Genomic DNA, 25,769 nt, shown 5'->3' with positions numbered 1-25,769 from the left:
CTGAGATTGCACTTAAGTGTACTCTTACCGATGAGGTTTGGAGACCAGAGTCTGAAAGGTGGCATAAAATAGTCTAATAGAGAATTTGTGGGGCAGGAAAAAGGGTCAATGTTCTTTTGCGTGCACCACAAGGCAAACCTTTTCCATTTGGAAGAATAGTTCTTTCGTGTGGAAGGTTTACGTGAAGCTATAAGCACTTGAGAGACATTGGTTGAAAGATTGAGTGATTGTAAATCAAGCTTTCAACATCCATGCTGTCAGGGATTGGGATTGAAGGTTGGGATGACGCAACCTGCCCTGATCCGGAGTTATGAGAGTGGGAGCTATACCCAGGCGAATTGATTCCCTGATCAAGAGGTCTAGAAGTATGGGAAACCATACTTGTCAAGGCCAATACGAGGCTATGAGTATCATTTTATTTATTTATTTATTTTAAAAGATTCCTATACCGTCTTTCACAAATAATTTGACCAAAACGGTCATGGTCCCTTTGTCCTGTTGTAGCTTTCACTAGAGTTTTGGTTATTAGCGGTATCGGAGGATACGCATATAGAAGGCCTGAGTTCCAAGGGTGAGCAAAAGCGTCCTTGGCTGGCTGGTGTTTCTGTTTGTGCAGAGTGCAGAATCTGTCCACTTTGTGATTCAGGTGTGATGCAAAGAGGTCTATTGTTGGTTGTCCCCAACGTTGGAATATCCTGGTCGCTACTAAGGGATCCAGGGACCACTCATGTGGTTGGAACTGACGACTGAGGCAATCTGCAACTACGTTGTGGATGCCCACTAGATAAGTGGCTCGGAGAAACATGGAATGTGTCATGGAATGTGTCCCAAATCTGAGCGGCTTCTTGACAAAGGATACATGAGCCCATACCTCCTTGCTTGATCAGGTACCACATGGCTACTGTATTGTCCGTTTGAATCAGAACAATCTTGTGTGAAAGGCAGTCTGAACGCATGCAAAGCATAATGTATAGCTCGAAGTTCCAGGAAATTGATTTGAAATGTTGCTTCGAGTTTTGTCCAAGTACCCTGGGTTTGGAGATTGTCTATCTGAGCTCCCCAACCCAAGGTGGATGCATCTGTAGTTAAAGTTATCTTTGGGACTGGATGTTAGAAGGGTAGGCCCTTGTGCAAGTTGTCCTTGTTTGCCCACCAAAGTAGAGATGAACGTAGTTGGTGGGTGACATGAATTGGAGAGGACAGTGGTTGAATGGCTTGGAGCCATTGTGATCTTAATGTCCATTGGGTTATTCTCATGGCTAATCTTGCCATAGGAGTGACATGAACTGTGGAGGCCATGTGGCCTAGTAAAGTTAGAAACTGATGAGCTGTTGCTTGTTTCTTCGAGTGTAGCAAGTCTGCCAATAGGGAAAGGGTGTCTGCCCAATCTTCGGGTAGAAAGGCTTTTGAGAGGATGGTGTTCATTTCTGCTCCTATGAATTGAAAGCAGGTGAGATGAAATAAGGTGGAACTTTTGATAATTGATGAGAAATCCCATCGAGTGAAGTAGAGTAATTGTTCGGTTGAGAGAAGCCAGAGAGCCTTGTTGAGACTGACTTCTGATGAGCCAGTCGTCTAGATAAGGGAAAACGTGTACACTTTCCTTGTGTAAGCGTGCTGCTACTACTGCCAGGCATTTCGTGAACACTCTGGTTGCTGAGGCAAGTCCAAAATGGGCTGTACTGGAAATTTATTTATTTAACAGTTTTCTATCATATCAGGCCGGTTTACATAAAACTAGGGGTTAACTGAAACATAACCATATAACAGGAAGGCCGAAGCGCAGATACAAATAACAGGGAGATAGAACTTGGGGGCTAGAGTAGCCAGGAAATAAAGGACAGAATCAACTGGAGAATGAGAACATATGGATATACCGTGGCTGGGTCGGTCATTTAGTCTATTGGGCTAAATGAAAGAACTGTTACAATGTTAGGCTTAAGGGAAGGCTTGGATGAAAAGCCAAGTCTTGAGTTTTTTTCTGAAAGTAATCAGGCAGGGTTCCAGTCTTAGATCAGTTGGCAGGTTGTTCCAGATGGTGGAAATGTTTATGACCCACCATGAAGCACAGATATTTGCGATGAGGAGGGAATATTGGGATGTGAGCGTAAACGTCTTGTAGATCCAGAGAACAAAGCCAATCTCCTGTTTGAAGAAGTGGAAGCATGGTGCCTAGAGAAACCATCCTGAACTTTTCTTTCTTTAGAAATTTGTTGAGATTTCTGAGGTCTAGGATGGGACGTAGGCCTCCGGTTTTCTTTGGAATGAGGAAATAACGGGAGTAGAATCCTCTGCCCTGCTGAGTCCGGGGCACCGATTCTACAGCTCTGGCTCTCAGAAGAGTGGATAATTCTGTTTGTAGATGAATTATGTGAGTTTCGTGAAACGAAAGGCTTTGGAGGAGAGTCTCTTGGAATTGAGAGAAAATTGAGTTGGTAACCTCGAGATATTACTGAGAGTACCCATTGGTCTGTTATCTGTAACCAATGGTTGTAGGAGGCGAAAACTCGGGCTCCTACTGGCAGGTTGGGTTTTGGGTTGTGGAGATGACTTTGGTCTCTGGTGATGGCCTCAAAAACCTGCAGCCAGTCCAGTCTGCAGTGGAGATTGAGGCCTAGCAGCTCTAGGCTGTCTGGGTTGAGATCTTTGCTGGTGGATAATAACGTCTCTGCCTGTAGAAAGGTTTCAGAGATTTTTTTTTCTTGGAGGGCAGCGAGACGATGATGAAGCAGAGTCTTGTGGAACTGACGACAGTTGGGCTACAGCATCTTGTACTTTCAACCCAAAGAGGTTGTCACCTATGCAGGGTAAATCCACCAGTTTTTCCTGTACCTCAGGCCTAAGGTCAGAGGCTTAACCATGTCCAGCGACGTGCACTTATTCCTGAGGCTGCTACCCTTGAAGCTGATTCAAAGTTGTTGTAGGCGGCCTGGACTTCGTGCTTTCCAGCTTCAAGCCCTTTGTATATTATGGCCTGAGCTGCCTCCTGGTATTGCTGAGGTAGGGAGTTGGACAGTTCCTACATCTGCTTACAAAAATTTCTTTGGTATTGTGTCATAGTTGATAGGATGCAATCCTTGAATTAAGCATAGCTCCTTGGTAAACTTTTCTGCCTAAGGAGACCAGGAATCTATGGTCCTTTCCAGGAGGAGTGGAGGAATGAGGTCTTGTCCTTTTTGACTTCTTTTGTGCCGACTCAACTACAACTGATTGATGTGGCAGTTGTGATTTTTGGTAGCCAGGAACATTTGACAAGATAGGTGGTATCCACTCTCTTATTAATAGGTGGAACCAAGCATGGATGTTCCCAGAGTCTATGCTGCAATTCCAAAAGTAGCTCGTGGACGGGGATGGCCAGGACCTCTTTTGGAGGATCCACGAACTGTAAGACTTCTAAAGTCTGCTGTCTCGTGTCTTCCTCAGACACTAAGTTGAATGGTATGGTGTCTGCCATGTCCTTTATAAAATTAGAAAAGGACAAGTCCTCTGGTGGAGATTTCTTCCTGGCTTCCGGAGGAGAAGGGTCAGACATGAAGCTTTCAGAGGAGATATCAGAACGCTTGTCTTCCCATGAGTCATATGGCTCTTCTCTGGAAGGGGAAGTGGGAGAAGACCTCGGTGGTCGAAAAAGTCTTGACGGCCCTGGCTGAGGATCATCAAAAGGCCTCTGTCCAGGATCTTCCTCAGTTGGTTTAGTTGGGATGGATTTTGGTGGAAGAGCACCGACGATGGTTCTAACCTATCCATCAATAGTTGGAATAAAGCCAATTCTGGTTGGCCTGGAGCCCCAGGCAATGGCATTGGTACCATCAGGGCTGGTTCTAGCCTTGGTCCGGGTACTGGCATCGGTAAAGGTGTCGGCAGAGGTCTTTGCATCGGCGCCGATATCAGCGCGGGCACCGATGATGGTAGATGCTCCTGTAATGCTTGTAGCACTGCTTGGCGGATAAATCCGCTCAATTCCTCCGTGATAGCTGATGCAGGCAGAGCAGCTACACGTGGTGGCAGTGGAGGTGTTATCAGTCCTTCCACAGGCCCTGTGGAGGTTCGATGGCTGATACATTAAGAGGAGGTGAAGGCCTCGACGTCGAAGGCCTCTGTGTTTCCTGCAGTCGAGGCCATTTGGCAGTCGATTTCTCTGGGGATAGTAGCGCCTCCAGAATCGATGGATAGCGATGCCAATGTTTCGGTCGATGTTCCGCTGCTGACCTAAGTCAATGCCACGGACGGGGTCAGTGACGAACGATCCCCTGAACCTTCCAGATGACTTTTTTCAGAATCAGTCGTTTCGAAACTCCGGCCGGAGATGACTGAGTGGACGTCGATGGAGAAGGTAAAAAGTTGTTGGAACAAGTGTTCCAACTTTTCTTGTCTCGCCTTCCGACCTTTGGCGGTCATTTCGGCCAAGACGCGACATCGTGCAATTGGCCCAAGCAAAGTACACACTCGAGGTGCGGATCTGTAATGGACATGATCAGATTACAATTGGGACATTTTTTAAATCCCGTGGCCATATTTCCGTCGACAGCCGTCGATGAAAATGTGAAGAAAAAAGGGTTTTACTCAAATGAGTTGGATGAGAAAAAACGTACTCACCGGCCGGTGATAATGTGGGAGACCCCGATATGGGAGAGAATTTATTTCTTTCAAATCTGATTTTTTTTAGTCAGAATTGTGTGAGGAAACTCACACAGGCTCCCGCTCCGCGATGCCAAAAGCAGTGCGGAAAAAAGAAGACTGAAGGGAGATCCCTGTGGCTGAGAATATCATGGCATGCTGGGCATGCTCAGTGGGCTCAGAGTGCCAGTCAAAAGTTTCTAGAAACTGACAAAGTTTTCCACATTAGGGCTCCATCAATGACGTCACCCATATGTGAGGACTAGCATCCTGCTTGTCCTGGGATAATGTAATCTGCTTTGAAGTGTTTCAAAGGAGGAATATAAATACATTGGATTGGATGATGGGTGAGGAACCCTGGATTCGGAGGAAATATAGAAGGAGGAGGATAAGGAATGGAGCATAACACATAACAATGGCCAACTGGGATGAACCAATGGTCATCTAACCCAGCAACTTTTCTCCAACAATAGCACCAGAGTTAAACTTGCAGTAAAACAGGAAGATAAATGGGGAAAACACAGGCAGAAAGAATAAAGGAAAGGAGCAGAAAGATAGTATTAAAATATCAAGACAAAGAAGTGAGAGAATTGAAGCAGAAAAAAGGATATGAGAGAGAGAGAGAGAGAGACAAACAAAAAGGAACAGAGACCAGACCAGAGAATGAGAGAAAAGAAACACCGAGCCAGAAAATCAAGCCAGACACACCACAAGTTGGAAACTATTTTATTATCAGAATTAGATTAACAATTCAGAGTAAAATATCCTGGGACTCAATTCAAAGTTTGACCTGAACACAGAATTTACATGTTGATAATAGCTGGATTTCATTGGCCGATTTGACTTTCTGGTAGATCATTTCTCTTGTATGTAGGACATAACCACCAGCCCTAAGGCTTTTGAAACTAGTTACAAATATTTTGTGGTAAATGTGCTTTTAGTTGTATTTAGATGTTAGATTACTACAATTTTCCATGGGTCAGTCCATGGTGAGTGTCAGGAAGACAGAGAATGCCTTGAGAGAGGAAGGCAGTGGAGAAGTGGAGAGAGCGCCTGGAAAAGGGAGAGAATGGATGAAAGGGGTAGGAGAAGACTGCCTAGAAGGAGAGAGTGCCTAGAAGGGGGGGGGGGGAAGGGTGATAATTTCTGTAGTAAGGATGAGAGGCTGCCTGGACGGAGGGGGAGAAATGGAACATCTGGAGGAGAGGGTATCACTGAATTTTCACCCAGAGTTCTATTTGCCTTAGAGCTATCCATGTAACCAATAAAGTGCTTTAAGGCAGCCATATAAATGCTGAAATTTAAAAAAAAAACCAAAACAAAAACAGACACATTGGTGGGCTTTGAATCACTTTAGTCAACTCTAGTGAAGGTGACTTTCTACTGCTAGAAATATTCCTGGCCCCACACACGCTTCAATATTTAGCAACAAGGCAAAATATTTTTCATTTTCATGATTGATACAGAGGCAGTACATATGCAGAAACCTCACCCCAAAATATGATGATCAGCTTAAGTTTTAGAATAAGCACTTTTCCCCAGCTATAATCACAATCAATGGTCTCTTTACCCTTCACAAACTGGTCAAATTTTGAAGTTTCTTGTAGCAGACATGACTGTTGCTTTTGACAAAACATTCCAAAATTTCAATATTCTGAGTAAAGAATCCCTTCCTTTGAATGAAATGAAATTTGTTCATTTAGCCTGAGAAGATGTCCCCTTTGTTTTGTTTCTCCCAGAAAAAAAAAAGTTCCCAGTGGGGCCCATTTAAATATTTGTTCAGCATCATTACCTTCTGCCTCTTTTTTCCCCAATACTTGCTGCCCCTTTATTAGCTCAGCTATACTTTTTAATTCTATTTCATGAATGGGTGCCCAAAATTGAACCCCATACTAAGAAATCAAGTTAAAGTCAGTTAAAGACAATTTGTTAATACAATGAACTTTTCATGAAATCTCATTTCTTTCTAACATACAACCAAGAGTAATAATTCTAAACCCTCACTTGGTATTTACTGCACTATTGGAGTGTCAAGTCCTGATATTCAAATCCTGTTTTGATGGGGCAATTCAGAAGCATCGCTCTTCATACTGCACTACCTGGTGTTCTTCACTGCTTGACTGATCTACTTAGCTACTCCAAAAAAAAAAAAAAAAAAAAAAAGCCCCCAAACAGTTCCTCTGTGTTCATGCATTGATGCTTCAAGAAGTACAGCCTACTGAGTTAAATATCAAAAAGTGAGCCAAAACACTGAATTATCTAATGTATGTGTTACTAAGGTGCCAAGAGATCTGACAAAGAAAAAACTTTCTACCGTCATCATGTAATCCTGAAGCAGTTCCGCTGCAGTGGTGCTCAGCTCACTCTCGCTGACTGTCTTATTATGTGGGGATGGCTGATTAGAGAATGAGGGGGAGATGCCACCTGTATCCAAGGAATCCTGCAAACAGCTAATGGAGAATTTGATTAGTCAATAAACAAGGGAAGAATGCTTCCAGAAAGCAATTGTAAAATCTGAGCAGGACATATGGGGCAGATTCAAAAGGCTTTTGGAAAAAGCACATCTACAACCTATGAATATTTATACTAAAGAAGGCCTACCATGGATTTTAAGAAGACTACAATTTATTTACACTGGAATCACCACAAGAGACTGACACCGATAAAGGAAGATTGGTTCTTACCTGATAATTTTCGTTCCTGTAGTACCATGGATTAAGTCCAGACTCCTGGGTTTTGCCTCCCCTCCAGCAGATGGAGACAGAAGTTTTGACGGACTCTGCCATAAATACCAGGATGCCACCTACAGTCTGTCAGTATTGTTCAGTCACAAAGCAGAATGGTATGAAAAACTATATACAGTAACCTAACAACTTAAACTGGTTCACTAACCCCCAAATGGGAACAGAACCCGTGAGACACTGTAAAGAAAGATCTGCCAAATAAACCAAAGAAAAGCTGAATGAGCAGACTCTCGATTACCTGCAAACGCCAAATGGGTGGGACTCTGGACTGATCCGTTGTACTAAACGAACGAAAATTATCAGGTAAGAACCAATTTTCCTTTCCCTGTACGTACCCAGATCAGTCCAGACTCCTGGGATGTACCAGAGCTCTCTTAGCTGGGCTGGGATCCAGAGAGGCCCGCTCTCAGCACACCTGCTTCAAATCCCCCCGCACCTGGGTCCTGAACATCCAGGCGGTAGTGCCTGGCAAACATATGTAACGATTTCCAGGTAGCCGCTCTGCAAATCTCCGGTGGCGAAATATGCTGACAGTCCACCCAAGATATAGCTTGAGCACGAGTAGAATGTGCCCGAAGCCCTTTAGGCAAAGACTTGCCTTTCAGCAAGTAAGCAGAATAGATAGCCTCCTTCAACCATCGGCGATAGTAGCCTTGGATGCTAAGTTACCTCTTTTAGGACCACTCCAGAGCACAAGGAGATGATCTGAGACCCGAAAACCATTGGTAACCTCAAGATAATGCAGCAGAGCCCTGCGAACATCTAACTTCAAGTCCCTAAAGAGAGGGTCGGAACGGTCCAGGTCCGAAAAAGAAGAAAGCTCCACCAATTGATCAAATGAAAAGAGACTACCTTTGGCAGGAAGGAAGGAATGGTCCTCAAAGATATCCCCGAATCCGAAATTCTCAGGAATGGTTCCCTGCATGACAAAGCCTGAAGCTCAGACACGCCGAGCAGAAGAGATTGCTACCAAAAACACCACTTTCAACGTGAGATCTTTCAACGTTGCTCTTTTTAAAGGTTCAAACTGAGCAGCACACAAGGCCGAAAGAACCAAATTTATATTCCAAGAAGGACAAGGATGTGACACCGGTGGCCGTAAATGCTTTGCTCCGTGAAGGAAATGAGAAACATCCAGGTGCGTTGCTAATGGAACTCCCTGAACGTTACCACGTAAACACCCAAGCGCTGCTACCTGCACCCGCAAGGAACTACATGATAATCCCTTTGTAAACCAGCTTGAAGAAAACACAAAATATCCGGCACGGACGCTCGAGTAAGCAGAATTTCACTGTCTACACACCAAGCCTCAAAAACCTTCCATATGCGTACATAAGACAGAGACATGGACATCTTACGAGATCTCAAGAGCGTAGACACTACCGCATCTGAATATCCTTTTCTCTTCAGACGCTGCCTCTCAAAAGCCATGCCGCTTGACAAAAGTAATCGACCTGGTCGAAACATACAGGTCCTTGATGAAGCAGGTTTGGGAGATCCGGGAACCTCAGAGGACCCTGCACTGCGAGATTGACTAGATCCGCAAACCATGGACGACGTGGCCACTCGGGAGCCACGAAGATTACTTCCGACAGGTGGAGCTCTATTCTCCTGAGCACCTTCTCAATTAGAGGCCAAGGTAGGAAAACATACAGTAACACATTCGGCGGCCAGGGAAGTACCAGTGCGTCTACTCCTTCTGCCCCCGTTTCTCTGTGGCGAGCAAAGAAGCATGGAGCTTTGGAATTCCGGAAAGTTGCCATCAGATCCATGCAGGGCGTGCCCCACGTGTCGCAAATGAGTTGAAAGGCTGCCCCGGCCAGTTCCCACTCCTCAGGATCAAGACTATGTTGACTTAGAAAATCCGCGTGAAGGTTGTTGACCCCCGCTATACTGACCAGGTATTATTCCGCCCAGCTGATCAGCAGTCGAGCTTCCAACGCCACCGGCTGACTCTTGGTTCCACCCTGTGTTCGCATTGTCTGATAGAACACTGACCGATTTCCCCCTGAGAAGTGGGAGAAATGCCTGCAACGCCAGGCATACTGCTCTGGTCTCCAGGCGATGGATGGACCATTGTGACTCCTCCTGGGACCACTGCCCCTGCACCAACCTCCGTAGACAAACCGCTCCCCACCCGGAGAGACTGGCATCCATAGTCACTACTGTCCATTCCGGAACAACCAAGGGAACTCCACAGCTCAGGTTGTTCGAAAGGAGCCACCAGTCCAAACTGACCCGTGCTGTGTCTGGTAGAGGTAATGGCAGATGAAATTGTTCAGAAACTGGATTCCAGCGAGAAAGCAAGGCCGATTGCAATGGCCGCATGTGGGTGAAGGCCCAAGGGACCAGCTCCAGGGTCGAGGTCATAGACCCCAGAACTTGTAAGTAATCCCAGACTGTCGGCGAATGTTTGGTCAATAAGGCTCTCACCTGTCCTTGCAATCTGGCAATGCGGTCTGCCGTGAGAAAAACTCCAAGGACTGGAAGGGAATCAGATGACTCTTGGACAGGTTGACCACCCATCCGAGGGCATGCAGCAGCTGAAGTACCCGGTGTATCGCCTCCTGGCACAGAACCTCCCACTTCGCCCGAATCAACCAATCGTCCAAATATGGATGCACCAAAAATCCTTCCTTGTGCAGTTACGCCGCTACCACCACCATGATCTTGGTAAACATTCTGGGAGTGGTGGCAAGGCCAAAAAGCAGAGCCTGAAACTGGTAATGCTGTCCCAGAATGGAAAACCGCAGGAACTTCTGGTGGTCGGCTCTGATCCCGATGTGCAGATACGCCTCCGTGAGATCCAGGGACACTAGAAATTCCCCCTCTTATTGAAGCAATCACCGACTGTAATGTCTCCATGCGGAAGCAGGGTATCCGAAGACATCTGTTGACCTTCTTTAGATCGAGAATGGGCTGGAAGATTCCCTCCTTTTTTGGAACCATGAAGTAAATGGAGTAGCGATCTTGTCGACGTTCCGCCGGAGGAACGGGAGTAATCGCACCGAGGTCTAGAAGGCACTGAAGAGTCTTCCGGACCGCCCGACGCTTGGTTGCATACCCGCAGGGAGAGACCAGAAACTGATGGCGGGGCCGCCCTGCAAAATATAAAGCGTAGCCATGTCATATCACAGATAGGACCCACTGGTCTGTCGTGAGTTTGACCCACTCCTCGTAAAACAGTCTGCCTCCGACCACCGGTACCGAGGAGTGGGCCGGCCGCCCATCATTGTGAAGGCTTTCCTCCAGTAGCGGACTGGGAGTTACCAGGTCTACCAAACAGACGTCCCCAAAAGGACTGAGACCATGACTGTTGTCTGTTGGAGTTTTGGCAGAATGAGGAAGCAGGTGGTCGGGATGTTCGAGATTTTCAACCCCCACGAAACAGATCTGTATCCAAAGGACCCTCTAGTCTTCAGCCTGTCCTCAGGCAAGCGGTTTACTTTATTCTCTCCGAGTGACTGTATCAGATCCTCCAACTCCTTGCCAAAGAGCAGTTTGCCCTTAAAAGATAGAGATCCCAGCTGGGACTTGGAAGATACATCTGCCGCCCAATTTTGCAACCACAACAGACGGCGTGCCGAAACAGCGGAAACCATGGTCCTGGCTGAAGTGCGGAGCAAATCATGAAAGGCATTGGCACTATAAGCAATGACTACCTCAAGACGCCCTGCCTGGAGGGTTTCATCCTCTGACAATGCTTCGTTGGCTTAGCAACTGCTGGACCCAGCGAAGGCCCGCCTGCAAATCAAAATTGCTACACAGCCACGTGGACCCCAAGCGCTGAGACTTCGAAAATTTTCTTAAGTTGAAGTTCCAGCTTTCGATCCTGCAAATCCTTGAGGACCGTTGCGCTGGTAACCAGAATGGGGGTCTTTTTTTGTGACAGCCGAAACTGCCGAATCCACTTTGGGAAGCCAAAGAAGCTCTAAGGCCTCCTCTGGCAGAGGATACAGTTTATCCATAGCTTTGGCTCCTTGAGCCCTAAATCCGGGGTATCCCATTCCCGAAAGAGTAAATCCATGGCTGAAAAGTGAAAAGGAAGAGAGGAATGTGGCCCCCGCAAGCCTAACACATAGCCCCCAGCCGGGACTCTTCCTGGGGAGTCTCAATACCCAGTTCTCGTAAAATGACAGGGATGAGAGGGCCCAACTCATCCCTATGAAAAAGCCTGATGACTTTAGGATCATCGCCATCCATTCCATGAGACCCTTGCAGACCTCCCTGCGCTGGATCTGCCTCCCCTTCAACCCCCCTCAGAGGCTGGGAAGGGAGCTGCGGATCCTCCGGATCTGAAGTAGTATCAGAGACATCCTGAGGTGCAAACCTTAAAGATCTCTGCAACTGCGGTCGATCCGTCTCTGCCATGGGCTTAGCCTTTTTCTGTGGCCTGCCTGGCCGCAGGGTCCGACAATCCAGTCTCATCTCTTCCCCTCTTCTTGCCTGCTTTTATGGCTTTGAAAGATTTGTGCATCAATAGCACAAAGTCAGATGTAAACGACGAATCTGAGGAAGGTTCGTCATTATCCACTGCCGGGACATCTCCTAAGCCATTCGGGCCAGGCCCCCCCGATGCGCCCCCCTCAGGGGCTATCTTTTGCAGTGGGAGATTCCCTTCCCCCACCGCTGCATTTGCTGCCATGCTCGCTGCTGCGAGCAAACCCAAAATGGCACCCGTTCCCGCGCTGAGCGGGAACGGGCCATAATTCGGGGCCAGCAGGTCCCTGAAGGCACCGGAGACAGTCTGGACCCGCATCACGACCCTCGGTAGGGTCGCGGAGGCTCCCTCTCCTCCTGAGAAGCAAGAGGAACAATGGCTTTACTTTGACAGCTGCGTGCGGTGCCGCTAACCTTACACGCGGCTCTCCTCAACATTGCTGAATAGTTCAATCCCCAAACTTCCCTTCAGCACCATCCGACAACGCGGCAAAATGGAGCGAGGAAAGCCCACCAAATAACAAAAAAAAAAGGCAAAACTTTGAAAATGTACTTAAATTTTTTTATTTTTTTTTTTTAAACTTGCCTCAAAGTCGCAGGGTCCTGATCCTATTGGGGGAAGTGAGCCGGGCTCCCCGGTATCACCCCCAGTACTGTGTGTAGTTGGAAATAGGGTTCTCAACCCTACACCTCAGCAGCCTCTAAAACCAGAGAGGATGGTCCCCCTCAGGACCTAGCAACCCTCTGGGAGGCGGAAGACTATCTCCTGTAGACCAAAAAATTCTTTTTCTTTTTATACTGAAAAATAAATACCCTCAGTAAACCGTAAAACTGTCTATACTAGCACTAATCCTAAGCCAACACTAATAAACTTCACAGACTGTAGGTTTTGCATCCGCCATCTGCTGGAGACAGAGTAATACTGACTGACTGTAGGTGGCATCCTGATATTTATGGCAGGGTCCGTCAAAACTTCTGTCTCCATCTGCTGGAGGGGAGGCAAAACCCAGGAGTCTGGACTGATCCGGGTACTTACAGGGAATGACATCTGTTTTTGAAATGAGCCCTTTTAATATTTAGTGTGAGAACCTAGCAGTATGCGTCATCACTGCTGAATTTCATCCTGGCAGTCACATTGAAAATTATGCAGAACATTTTGCAAAGCACAAACTTGAGACCAACTTTGGGAAAAGGCTGAAAATTAAATGTTAAAGAATACATTTTTAATTCAGTTTCCAAAACTGCAACCTCCCATGGTGCATGATTAATATTCGGTTACAGTAATATCAAAAAGATTTAAAAATAAAAGTGAGGCTGTTCCACTCTAAGGACTTCATCCATAATTTTAGAATTAGGGACCTTCATTTTCAGTTTTTAGTTTACCCACTAATTTATCAGTGTTTATTATAAGAACAACAAAATCAGGAGAAATCAGTGGAAAGGAAATGGAGAAATTACTTACCTGATAATTTCGTTTTCCTTAGTGTAGAAAGATGGACTCAGGACCAATGGGTATAGTGTGCTCCTGATAGCAGTTGGAGACGGTTCAGATTTCAATCTGACGTCAGCCCTAGTACTTATACCCCTGCAGGAAGCTCTGCTCTTCAGTACTCTCTTCAAAAAGCAATTGTGGATATATGTGTGACTGAACAACTTTATTAACTTGAATAACTTGGTTGACTTGATTAACTTGAACTGATTGATGTGGATATAGCTGGACACTGCCAGTGCACTCAACCGAGATACGCCGACACCCGGTAGGTATGGGCGTCCTAATTAGAGGAAAGCTTGGCTTACCCGTGTCTGTCTTGCTCTTGGGGAATTGTCACTCGAGCTAATGGTGGTGGGGCCGCTTGGCAATAGTGATCATAATATGATCAAATTTGAATTTATGACTGGAAGAGGAACAGTATGCAAATCCACGGCTCTCGTGCTATATTTTCAAAAGGGAAACTTTGATAAAATGAGAAAAATTGTTAGAAAAAAATTGAAAGGAGCAGCTACAAAAGTAAAAAGTGTGCAAGAGGCATGATCATTGTAAAAAAAAAAAAAATACCATTCTAGAAGCACAGTCCAAATGTATTTCACACATTAAGAAAGGTGGAAAGAAGGCAAAATGATTACCAGCATGGTTAAAAGGGGAGGTGAAAGAAGCTATTTTAGCCAAAAGATCTTCATTCAAAAATTGGAAGAAGGATCTAACAGAAGAAAATAGGATAATGCATAAACGTTAGCAAGTTAAATGTAAGACATTGATAAGACAGGCTAAGAGAGAATTTGAAAAGAAGTTGGCCGTAGAAGCAAAAACTCATAGTAAAAACCTTTTTTAAAATATATCCGAAGCAGAAAGCCTGCGAGGGAGTCAGTTGGACCGTTAGATGATCGAGGGGTTAAAGGGGCACTTAGAGAAGATAAGGCCATCGCGGAAAGATTAAATGATTTCTTTGCTTCGGTGTTTACTAAAGAGTATGTTGGGGAGGTACCCGTACTGGAGAAGGTTTTCATGGGTAATGATTCAGATGGACTGAATCAAATCACGGTGAACCTAGAAGATGGGGTAGGCCTGATTGACAAACTGAAGAGCAGTAAATCACCTGGACCGGATGGTATACACCCCAGAGTTCTGAAGGAACTAAAAAAATGAAATTTCAGACCTATTAGTAAAAGTTTGTAACCAATAATTAAAATCATCCATTGTACCTGAAAGACTGGGGGATAGCAAATGTAACCCCAATATTTAAAATGGGCTCCAGGGGCGATCCGAGAAACTACAGACCGGTTAGCCTGACTTCGTGCCAGGAAAAATAGTGGAAAGTGTTCTAAACATCAAAATCACAGAACATATAGAAAGACATGGTTTAATGGAACAAAGTTAGCATGGTTTTACCCAAGGCAAGTCTTGCCTCACAAATCTGCTTCACTTTTTTGAAGGAGTTAATATACATGTGGATAAAGGTGAACCGGTAGATGTAGTATACTTGGATTTTCAGAAGGTGTTTGACAAAGTTCCTCATGAGAGGCTTCTAGGAAAAGTAAAAAGTCATGGGATAGGTGGCGATGTCCTTTCGTGGATTGCAAACTGGCTAAAAGACAGGAAACAGAGTAGGATTAAATGGACAATTTTCTCAGTGGAAGGGAGTGGACAGTGGAGTGCCTCAGGGATCTGTATTGGGACCCTTACTTTTCAATATGTTTATAAATTATCTGGAAAGAAATACGAGTGAGATAATCAAATTTGCAGATGATACAAAATTGTTCAGAGTAGTTAAATTACAAGCAGATTGAAGAGGGGGAGGGGAAAGACCTTGTGAGACTAGAAAATTGGGCATCAAAATGGCAGATGAAATTTAATGTGGATAAGTGCAAGGTGATGATTATAGGGAAAAATAACCCATGCTATAGTTACATAATGTTAGGTTCCATATTAAGTGCTACAACCCAAGAAAGATCTAGGCGTCATAGCAGATAACACATTGAAATCATCAGTTCAGTGTACTGCAGCAGTCAAAAAAGCAAACAATGTTGGGAATTATTAGAAAGGGAATGGTGAATAAAACGGAAAATATCATAATGCCTCTGTATCGCTCCATGGTAAGACCGCACCTTGAATACCGTGTACAATTCTGGTCGCTGCATCTCAAAAAAGAAATAATTGCGATGGTGAAGGTCTACCAAAATGATAAGGGGAATGGAACAGCTCCCCTATGAGGAAAGACTAAAGAGATTAGGACTTTTCAGCTTGGAGAAGAGACGGCTGAGGGGGGATATGATAGAGGTGTTTAAAACCATGAGAGGTCTAGAACAGGTAGATGTGAATTCAGATAATAGGAAGACTATGGGGCACTCCATAAAGTTAGCATGTGGCACATTTAAAACTAATTGGAGAAAGTTCTTTTTTACTCAGCGCACAATTAAACTCTGGAATTTGTTGCCAGAGGATGTGGTTAGTGCAGTTAGTATAGCTGTGTTTAAAAAAGGATTGGATAAGTTCTTGGAGGAGAAGTCCACTACCTGCTATTAAGTTGACTTAGAAAATAGCCACTGCTATTACTAGCAACGCTAACATGGAATAGACAGTTTTTGGGTACTTGCCAGGTTCTTATGGCCTGGATTGGCCACTGTTGGAAACAGGATGCTGGACTTAATGGACCCTTGGTCTGACCCAGTATAGCACGTTCTTATGTTCTTATGACATAGCTGAAACGTTGAATGACTGTTTAAAGATGGATTCGAGACGTCTGTCCTGGGCATCCTTGAGTGCCGCTCCTCCCTCGACTGGGATGGTAGTGCGCTTTGAGACCACGCAGACCATGGCATCCACTTTGGGGAATGCCAGGTGGTCTTTGGTAGTGGGGGTCATAAGAACATGCCATACTGGGTCAGACCAAGGGACCATCAAGCCCTTGGGATATAGGGCTGCCAGGATCCGTCCCCCCTTGAACGTGGCCTCTGGAGCCTCCCATTCCAGGTCAATCAGCTATTGAACGGCCTGCAGCAAAGGGAAATGGCGGGAGGCCTGACGGAGTCTCTCGAGGAGGGGGTTCGTCTTCAGTTGCCCTGTGGCACTCTTGCCTGGGGATAGTGAGCTCTTTCAGGCTGTGAGCCACGAGGTCTGATAGTTTGTCTTTAGCGAAAAAACACCTCATGGTTCGGTAAGGTTCTGTTCCTGGAGGGATTTCCCCTTCCTCCAGGGAGTCTTGATCCTCGTCCGAGGTGACCGCGTCCCCAAAGTTGTGACTTTGAGGCGGGAGGGGCACGGGATGTTCAGGTCCTCTGGGGCAGGCTGTGGCATCAGGGGCGCCAGTTGCATGTGGACAAAGGTAGGTAGGCCTTTGAAGAATTCTACCCAGGAGAAAGATGCTGGGTCTAAATTGATAGGCACCGCGTCCCCGGGAAGCCCCGTTTGAGGGAGGCTTCCGCCGGGGGTAGCCAGATCCGGTGTACTGTCTGTGGATCCGGATCCCAGTGCCGGCTGGAGAAGACCTTGGCCTGGTTCCCCCCAGAGCCTCCTTACACTGTAGACACAAGGCCGTGGCCTCTTCGTGCTGCGTAGCTCTGATGTGGCATGCTGGGCAGAGGCCCTGAGCCTTGAGCTTCTTGTCCAGTGGTGCCATGGTTTGTGCATGTAGGATTGCAGAAAACTCCAGTTTGTGTGTTCAAGTGTACGCCGGGAGGCTTAGTTATGCGCTCCGGGTGCGCCAAAGTTGCGCGTGTAGATTGGATGCACGCTCAATAAGATGCGCGCACTGCTGTGCACACGAGATTTGCTTATGCGCCCGGCACAGTGAAGCGTGTGGCTGTGTGCCTGCGCCCTTGTGCGCACGGCACTTATGCGCGCGGAAGTGTGCGCACAAGAGATTTTGTGCGTACGGCTCGCCTCTATGCGCACAGACGAATTGGCGGACAGGGTGGCAATCAAGTGAAAATGGCGACTGCGACCACGCGAGCAATATGGCTACCACCTTGGAGGGTCTCCACATGGTAGGACCCTTGTGTTGGACCGGGGTCTAGCCCGGAGAGGGCTAATCAAACCGGTAGCACTAACACCGGCTGGCGATCTGTGTGGCTATTCGAGCCTCAGAGACTTTTAGGAAGTTTTCTACCTTACCTTGTCTCGGCGTTTCCCAGTCTTGTCCCGGGCGGTCTCCGGCTGCAGAGGGAGAGGGGAAAGTACCTTCACCGCCGCGCTGAAGTTGCACCCGCTGCCGGGGGCTAAGTCCACTCCGGGAGCCGGACCGAGGCCTACCTCAGAGATCGTGGAAATCACCTCAAGAATCTGGACTGGGTGAGGGACCCGTAGGTATCACCGCAGGAGAGCGGGGCTCGTGTGTAGAGGTAAGTTTTCTTCTTTGTTTTGGATTTCTTTGGTTAGAATACTCTAACGCTGTGCAAGCGTGCATAGAGTCCCGAACTGCTATGGAGACGGAAAATACTTAAGAGCAGAGCTTCCTGCAGGGGTATATGTACTAGGGCTGACGTCAGATTAACTGCTATCAGGAGCACATTATACCCATTGGTCCTGAGTCCATCTGCTACATGCCAGGAAAGACTAATTTTTTGAGATAAATATTTTTGTTCTTCTTGTAATAAACACAAATTCCTGAGAAAAAGACTGAAAATGAAGGTCCCTATTTATAAATGATACTTTCCTGCTAGGGGCACTCATATTAAGGAGAAATGTTAGTGTACCTTGTGAACTGAAGACAGGATAGTATGAAAAAACTTTTTTCAATCATTTAAAAGCCTTTAGCTAGCCTCTAAAGCCATTTACCTAGGCAGCCCAACATACTTTCAAGCTCTCCTTATCCCCTACACTTCAGTTAGCTTCATTCCTCCCACATTGTTCTCTGTTCCTTTCTTGAAAGGCACTTGCTTTGTATATATTTGGCAATATGCATTTTTGAGCCATCTACCTTGACTTTAGAACATCCTATCAACTGAAGCCAAGTTTTTAAAGGGGATTGTCCAGTTTTTTAAAAAATTGTAAAGATCTGGGTCTTAAACGGGTCTTTTGGGTAAAACTGGTTATTTATTTTAGACTATGTTGGACTTTTGCAAAATGTCACACTGTTATTTGTTGATTTCACCATTAACGATTACACTATAATAAATTGGCTGTTGGACTATGAATTTTGCTATATGGTTTTGTTTCATATTCAGGCCAATGCAATATAGTGCACTCAGCTGTACACAGATGAAGATGGATGCTTGAAAAACTGAGCATCTGTTTTCCTAACCCACACTGACATCCACCTCTCCTGGGCACCCAATGCAGAGGCAGTGCTATAGATGCACAATTTCCCCTAGTGCCTTCTTTTTACCACAGCAGCCTATTTAAATATTAACAAGCCGATACAGTAAGAATCGCGGGAGAGTGGGCGCTCCATGTTGAGCATCCACTCTCCCGACACGCCCAGCCAGATCTCCTGGGCGCATGATTCTTTATTTAAAGGAGGAGTCGCGCTAATAAGGAGGTGCTAGGGACAACAGAGCATCCCTAGCACCTCCTTATTAGCATAAAGGTGGCTGTCAGGTGGTTCCGATAACCGATGCTCAATTTTACTGGCATCAGTTTCCGAACCCGCTGACAGCCACGGATTAGGAAAAAAGGACGCCAGTAAAAACCTAGCATCTGTTTTTCAAACCTGCTGACCAGCGGGCAGATTTTATTTTTCTATTTTTTTGTTTTTTGTTTTAATTTTTGGTTCCTCTGACTTAATATCGCTAGGATATTAAGTTGGAGGGTATACAGAAAAGCAGTATTTCCTGCTTTTCTGGACACGTTTCCGGGTTGCTCAGAAATTAACATGCCCTTGGGCAGGCACTAAGCATAAAATGTGCGGCTTAGCCGCACATTTTACTTTCAGTATCCCAGGGACTAACTAATAGCCTCACTAACATGTATTTGCATGTGATAAGCGCTATTAATTTTCAGAGGGGGTGGTTGTGCATTTGACGCGCTAAACCCCTTACAGTATAAGGGGTAATAGACGCGCGTTGAAAACACGCAGCCAATTGCGTGCTAAACTGTGCACCGTACTGTATTGGCCTGTAAATCAGGTACCTGAGAGAGAGGTGGATTGGCATGCGTTAGGAGAGCGGGCCTCAGTCATGAGCACCGTTTTAAGTGTACAGATATTGCATTGGCCTGATTATGTATGAGACATTTGTTTTGATGCTCTGATTTTTTTTTGTATAATCTATTTTTGATATTTGTTTTGTCATCTTATACCATGCTTAGAAATAGAGTTGCTTACCTGAAAAAAATTTAAAAAAAAAGTATACTCTGACAGCAGGATGTTAGTCTTCACACATGGGTGACATCGGATGAAGCCCAGCAGATAAATTTTATTTAAAAGTTTCTAAAACTGGCATGTGCAGCATGCCATAGTGCCACATGTCCAGGCAGGGGCCCCTTCAGCCTATAATTTTGCATAATTACGGAGAAGCCAATTCCAAGGGGAGGCAGGCAGACAGGTTTCGTGAAGACTTACATTCTGCTGTCCTCTGAGAACACTGTTATATGTAAGCAATTCTGCTTTCTCTGAGGACAAGCAGGATGACAGTCTTGGAATCCATAGCTACAGACTATCCCAAACAAAAAAGGGGAAAACCAAAGTGCCAATGGACAAAATCTGTTTTTGGAGGCAACAGGCCAATTTCGGGGGGGGGGGGGGGGGGGGGGGGGGGGGGGCCTGTCTCAAAAAAAAAAAAGTCTTGAATAAAAACAGGCCCTTGGGGGATGCACCTTTAAGAGATTCCTGAGGACAGACTGGCTGAATTTGTTACATCTGGAGTCCCTGTCCAAACAGCAATGCAATGTGAATGTGTGGAGAGAACACTATGTCGCAGTCTTACATATCTCCTCCATGCAGACAGAATGCCATGACTGACGCTGATTCTTAACATGATTCACTGGTCAAGCCTACTTGGCCATAATAGATGATCTGCTAACCAATTTGATAGAGTAAGTTTGGCAACGGCAATCCCAAGTTATATGGTATCTAAACAAACAAAAAGCTAGAAGGACTTTTGAATGCCTTCAGTCTGCTACAGATAAAAGGCTAACACTCTTTTGCAGGTCAAACTGTGTTGCACTTGTTCACCTTTGTGAACATGTGGCCTAGGAAAGAAAGTTGGAAGTATGATTAACGGTTTAATGTGAAAGTCCAATACCATCTTAGGCAGAAACTTGAAAGTGCGTGCATGGAATCAACCTATTGTGAAAAGACTTGTTATAAGGTGGATAAGTCACTAGGGACTGGGGCTCACTGACCGCTGTCAAAAACATGACCTTGCAATCAAGTATTTCAGCTCATAGAAGTCTAGAGGCTTGAAGGGAGCTTTTATCAGCCAAGTCAAAATCATGTTCAGGTCCCAAGGCCTAACAGGAAGCTTGATAGGAGGCTTCAAATTAAGCCAGCCCTGCATGAATCAGAATTCAAGGCTGTACAGGCACCAGCAGCATTAAGATGAACTCTTACTGTATTGGAAAAGTTCTTACATTTCAAACTCATAGGACTTCCTTGTGTAGTCTGTACTATTTATTTTTATTTATTTAAAACTTTTATATACCGACGTTCAAATGGATATCACATCGGTTTACATATTAACAGGGGTAACAATTAACAGTAGAAGGAGGAAAATAATAGTTACATCTAACAGGGGAATTCAAAAGGAACGGGATAGCGAAGAAGATAAAAGTAGAGTTTAGTGAGGATTAAAATTAAAGTTAATAGAGAGAAGGCAACTATATTACATATATTACTATATTATATTACTAGAAGCCAATCCCCAGATGGTTTTGAACAATGATTTTGTGGCACCCTCTTGAGATGTGCCCTTGATCAACCAACTCTTCACTACCAACTTGCACAAATGTGCTGCCACAACTATGAAACATTTTGTGAAGACTCGTGGTGTTGACGTTAGGCCAAAGGGCTTAATGTGGTATTGGAAGTGGTATTCCTCACTACAAATCTGAGATACTTTGTAACCTGAAAATCTCTGTGGGTATAAGCATCCTTTAGATTGAGAGCATAGCAAGTCCCCTTTTTCTTGAAAAGTGAATTAAGGTACCTAGGAAAGTCATTTTGAATTTTTCCCTCTTTAGTAACTTTAAGACCCTTACGTCTAAGATGGGAAAGAGCCCCCCTGTTTTCTTTGGGATCAGGAAATCCTTGGATTAGAATCTCTGGCCTCTTTCCCCAGGTGGAACAGATTTTGACTAAATTGGCCTCTACGGAGGATAACTCCTTTTTCAGAGGTTCTTAATGCCGAAATACTCTATGTAGGTTCTGGTAGACAATTTGGAGAGATATCTAATAGATGTAGTTGTATCCATTTCCTTATACTGAGGACCCAAGTGTCCGAAGCTACACTTGGCCAATGGTTTATTTAAGACCTCAGCCTGCCTCCATCAGGATTGTCCTTTGGCACAGGAACAGATATTTGGGGGATGCCCTCTACGATTCAGTCAAAATCTTGTCCCAGGTATCGTCTGAGGTGCTGGCTGTAGCTTGGGAGCCTTTCGCTACCTAGAACGAACACCCTGTTTTTGATGGGACAGAGGAAAAAGTCCTTTCAACTGAAAGAAATGTCTTCTTGACGTTGCACTTGGAAGCCTCCTGACTGCAGAGGGTGGCCTGGAGTGGCAGTGGAGAGGTTCTGACGTGTTGCTCAGTGGTCTTTGATTTGAGCCATGGCTTCCCTTAATGTTCTCACTGAACAGATTCTCTCCATGGCAAGATACATCAGTTAATCTTTCCTAGAATTCAAGTTGGCGGTCTAAGGCCTGCAGCCAAGTGAGTCTGCAGGCACGAATCCTCATTGCAGAGACTCTCAATGCCATCTTAAAAACAAAGGTTGACCTGACCATGTGGTTTTCACACTCCACACCCTTGTCCACCAGTGACTGAAGTAGTCATGCTGCTCTTGAGGAAGCTGCTCTGTTGCTTCCTTTGTCTTCTTCAGAATGTCCTGCAAATACTGGCCTATGATGATCTGGTAGGACATCATAGAGGGATTGAGCATAGGTCCCTCAAACACTTTCCTCCTATTAGTGCCCAAGGTGTGAGAATCCTTCCGCAGTGATTTAAAGGAATGATTCCTGAATTTTTTGGCCCTTTTGAGAGCAGATTCAATCACCACAGATTGGTATGCTACCTGCTGCTTTTCGAATTCTGGGAGCCTTCTAGACCCAATATATTGCATCCACCTTCTTGACGACAGAAGCCACAGTGGTGGTGATGGTACTGGTACTCATACATCCTCATCTGTACTTCCTAAAGGATCTTGTGAACTGAGACTGCCAGTTTTCTTAGGAGGCTCCATAAATTGGAGGATGTCCAACATCATGATTCTGGATTTATCCTCCTACTGCAAAGTAAAAAGAATAAATTCCAACATTCACTGGACAAAACAGCAAAGGAGAGGTCCTCAGGTGAAGACAGTCTTTCCTGTGGAGAAGGGTTGGAGGGAAGACCTGTCTTTCTCCTCAGAGAAGTCTTCAAATCCATAACTATACCATACTCAGAATCCAAGCTAGACTGGGAGAACTGAGAGGAGAGGATCACCTTAATGGTGGCTGAAAGGAATCAGTAAGTTTTGTTTGGGAATTTTTTTTTTTTAAAGTATTGAGGTGAAGTTAACTATTGGGGAACTTTATTTAATGTGTTTGTGCTTTTAATAGTCAGTAAGGCAGCAAATATCAGAAGTTAGACTTTTGTATTTACCAACCCTCCCATCCCTCACCCACCCATAGCTCATCCTTTAATTTATAGGCAGGTGCCACTTTCACACTAAAAAAAAAAAAAAAGTCTTAATTTCACGAATTCCCCACACCTTATTGAGAGTGATCATTCCCCTGCAGGCCACTACCAGACATATAGTGAATAAAGTAATACATTTAAAGGATGCTAATTAGACACATTCCTACTCCCACAGCAACCTAAAACAACTAGGAACTGAACAAATTAGAGAAGAAGGCAGCAGTCCAGCAGCAAGAGAGGCGCTTCCCAGTCTTTTGCATTGAGTGTCACATGTATGATTTTTTACCCGCCGGTGAGAAATTGTACATGTGCATGCGATGCAAAAGCTCCTGTCTCTCAGAGAACAAGTCCGATCTCTGGAGGCTAGAGTGGCAGACCTGAAGAAGTGGGAGCAGACAGAGAGGTATATAGATGAGACCTTCAGGGACATAATAGCCAAGTCCCATCTTCAGACTGGCAGCTCTGGTGCTGCCTTGGAGAAAGAAGGTCTCATGATCAGACAGCATCAACCTGGTGCAGCAGGAAAGGATCCCGTAGCAAGGACCTGCTCTCCAGGTAGAGCATTGTCCTTTTGCAACGAGGATGTGTCTCCAAGGGCTACTGCCCAGGAGGGAAGGGTTAGGTTGGCCGTCAAAGTTGGTGATTCGATTATTAGGAATGTAGACAGCTGAGTGGCTGGTAGGTATGAGGATTGCCTGGTAACATGCCTACCTGGTGCAAAGGTGGCGGACCTCACGTCACCTAGATAGGATTTTAAACAGTGCTGGGGACGAGCCAGCTGTTGTGGTATATGTGGGCACCAATGACATAGGAAAATGTGGGAGGGAGGCTCTGGAAGCCAAATTTAGGCTCTTAGGTAGAAAGCTTAAATCCAGAACCTCCACAGTAGCATTCTCTGAAATGCTCCTTGTTCCATGTGCAGGTCCCCAGAGGCAGGCAGAGCTCCGGAGTCTCAATGCGTGGATGAGACGATGGTGCAAGGAAGATGGATTCAGTTTTGTAAGGAACTGGGGAACCTTTTGGGGAAGGGGGGAGTCTCTTCTGAAGGGATGGGCTCCACCTTAACCAGGGTGGATCCAGACTGCTGGTGCTAACCTTTAAAAAGGAGCAAGAGCAGCTTTTAAACTAGGACAAAGGGGAAAGCTGACAGTCGCTCAGCAGCGCATGGTTCCGAGGGAGGTCTCTTCAAAGGATACTAATGACGGATTAGAATTAGGGCATCCCGACAGTGAGGTTCCAATAATAAGTGCCTGTAACTACAAACACCTGAGCTAAAAAAAAAAGCCTAACTTATCCCTATCAATTAAAAAGCAGAATGAAAATACAAACAAAAAACAAACTTTGAAATGTTTGTATGCTAATGCCAGAAGTCTAAGAAGTAAGATGGTAGAATTAGAATGTATAGCAGTTAATGATGACAGACTTAATTTGCATCTCAGCGATATGGTGGAAGGAGGATAACCAATGGGACAGTGCTATATCGGGGTACAAATTATATTGCAATGACAGAGAGGAGCACCCGGGAGGCGGTGTGGCGCTTTATGTCTGGGATGGCATAGAGTCCAACAGAATAAACATCCTGCATGAAACTAAATGCACAATTAAATCTTTATGGGTAGAAATCCCTTGTGTGTTGGGGAAGACTATAGTGATTGGAGTATACTACCGTCCACCTGGTCAAGATGGTGAGACAGACAGTGAAATGCTAAGAGAAATTAGGGAAGCTAATGAAATTGGCAGTGCAGTAATAATGGGAGATTTCAATTACCTCAACACTGACTGGGTAAATGTATCATCGGGACATACTAGAAAGATAAAGTTCCTGGATGGAATAAACAACAGTTTTATGGAGCAATTGGTTCAGAAACAGACTAGAGACTGAGCAATTTTAGATCTAATTCCCAGTGGAGCACAGGATTTGGTGAGAGGTAACATGGTGGGGCTGCTTGGCAATAGTGATCATAATATGATCAAATTTGAATTAATGACTGGAAGGGGGACAGAAAGCAAAATCACAGCTCTCTGGCTAAACTTTCAAAAGGGAAACTGATAAAATGAGAAAAATAGTTAGAAAAAAACTGAAAGGAGCAGCTACAAAGGTAAAAAGTATGTAAGAGGCGTAGACATTGTAAAAAACAAACAAACAAACAAAAATAACCATCCTGGAAGCACAGTCCAGATGTATTCCACACATTAAGAAAGGTGGAAAGAAGGCAACACGATCACCGACATTGTTAAAGTGTGAGGTGAAAGAAGCTATTTTAGCCAAAAGGTCTTCATTTAAAATTTGGAAGAAGGATCCAACAGAAGAAAATAGGATAATGCATAAGTGTTGGCAAGTCAAATGTAAGACATGGATAAGACAGGCTAAGAGAATTTCAAAAGAAGTTGGCCAAAGAGGCAAAAACTCACAGTAAAAACTTTTTAAAATATATCTGAAGCAGAAAGCCTGTGAGGGAGTCAGTTGGACCGTTAGATGATCGAGGGGTAAAAGAGGCACTTAGAGAAGATAAGGCTATCGCGGAAAGATTAAACGATTGCTTTGGTGTTTACTGAAGAGAATGTTGGGGAGATATCCGTTCCGGAGAAGGTTTTCATGGGTAATGATTCAGATGGACTGAACCAAATCAAGGTGAACCTAGAAGATGTGGTACACCTGATGACAAACTGAAGAGTAGTAGATCACCTGGACCCAAGG

General features: G+C 45.1%; 1 protein-coding gene across 8 annotated transcripts in view; it reads right to left on the bottom strand.

Annotated features, from left to right (window-relative positions):
* CCM2 (CCM2 scaffold protein) overlaps positions 1–25,769 on the bottom strand; it is a 278,566-nt gene that overhangs the window by 20,410 nt on the left and 232,387 nt on the right. For all 8 annotated transcript variants that reach the window (XM_029588207.1, XM_029588208.1, XM_029588209.1 and 5 more), the window contains one exon: positions 6,932–7,067. In XM_029588207.1, the coding sequence (XP_029444067.1) occupies positions 6,932–7,067 (136 nt within the window). The remainder of the gene's footprint in view (positions 1–6,931; positions 7,068–25,769) is intronic.

The sequence above is a fragment of the Rhinatrema bivittatum genome, chromosome 2 (assembly GCF_901001135.1).
Source record: "Rhinatrema bivittatum chromosome 2, aRhiBiv1.1, whole genome shotgun sequence".
NCBI lineage: Eukaryota > Metazoa > Chordata > Amphibia > Gymnophiona > Rhinatrematidae > Rhinatrema > Rhinatrema bivittatum.
Note: the sequence above shows the minus strand (reverse complement) of the source record. Positions and strands in the feature narration are given on the sequence as shown.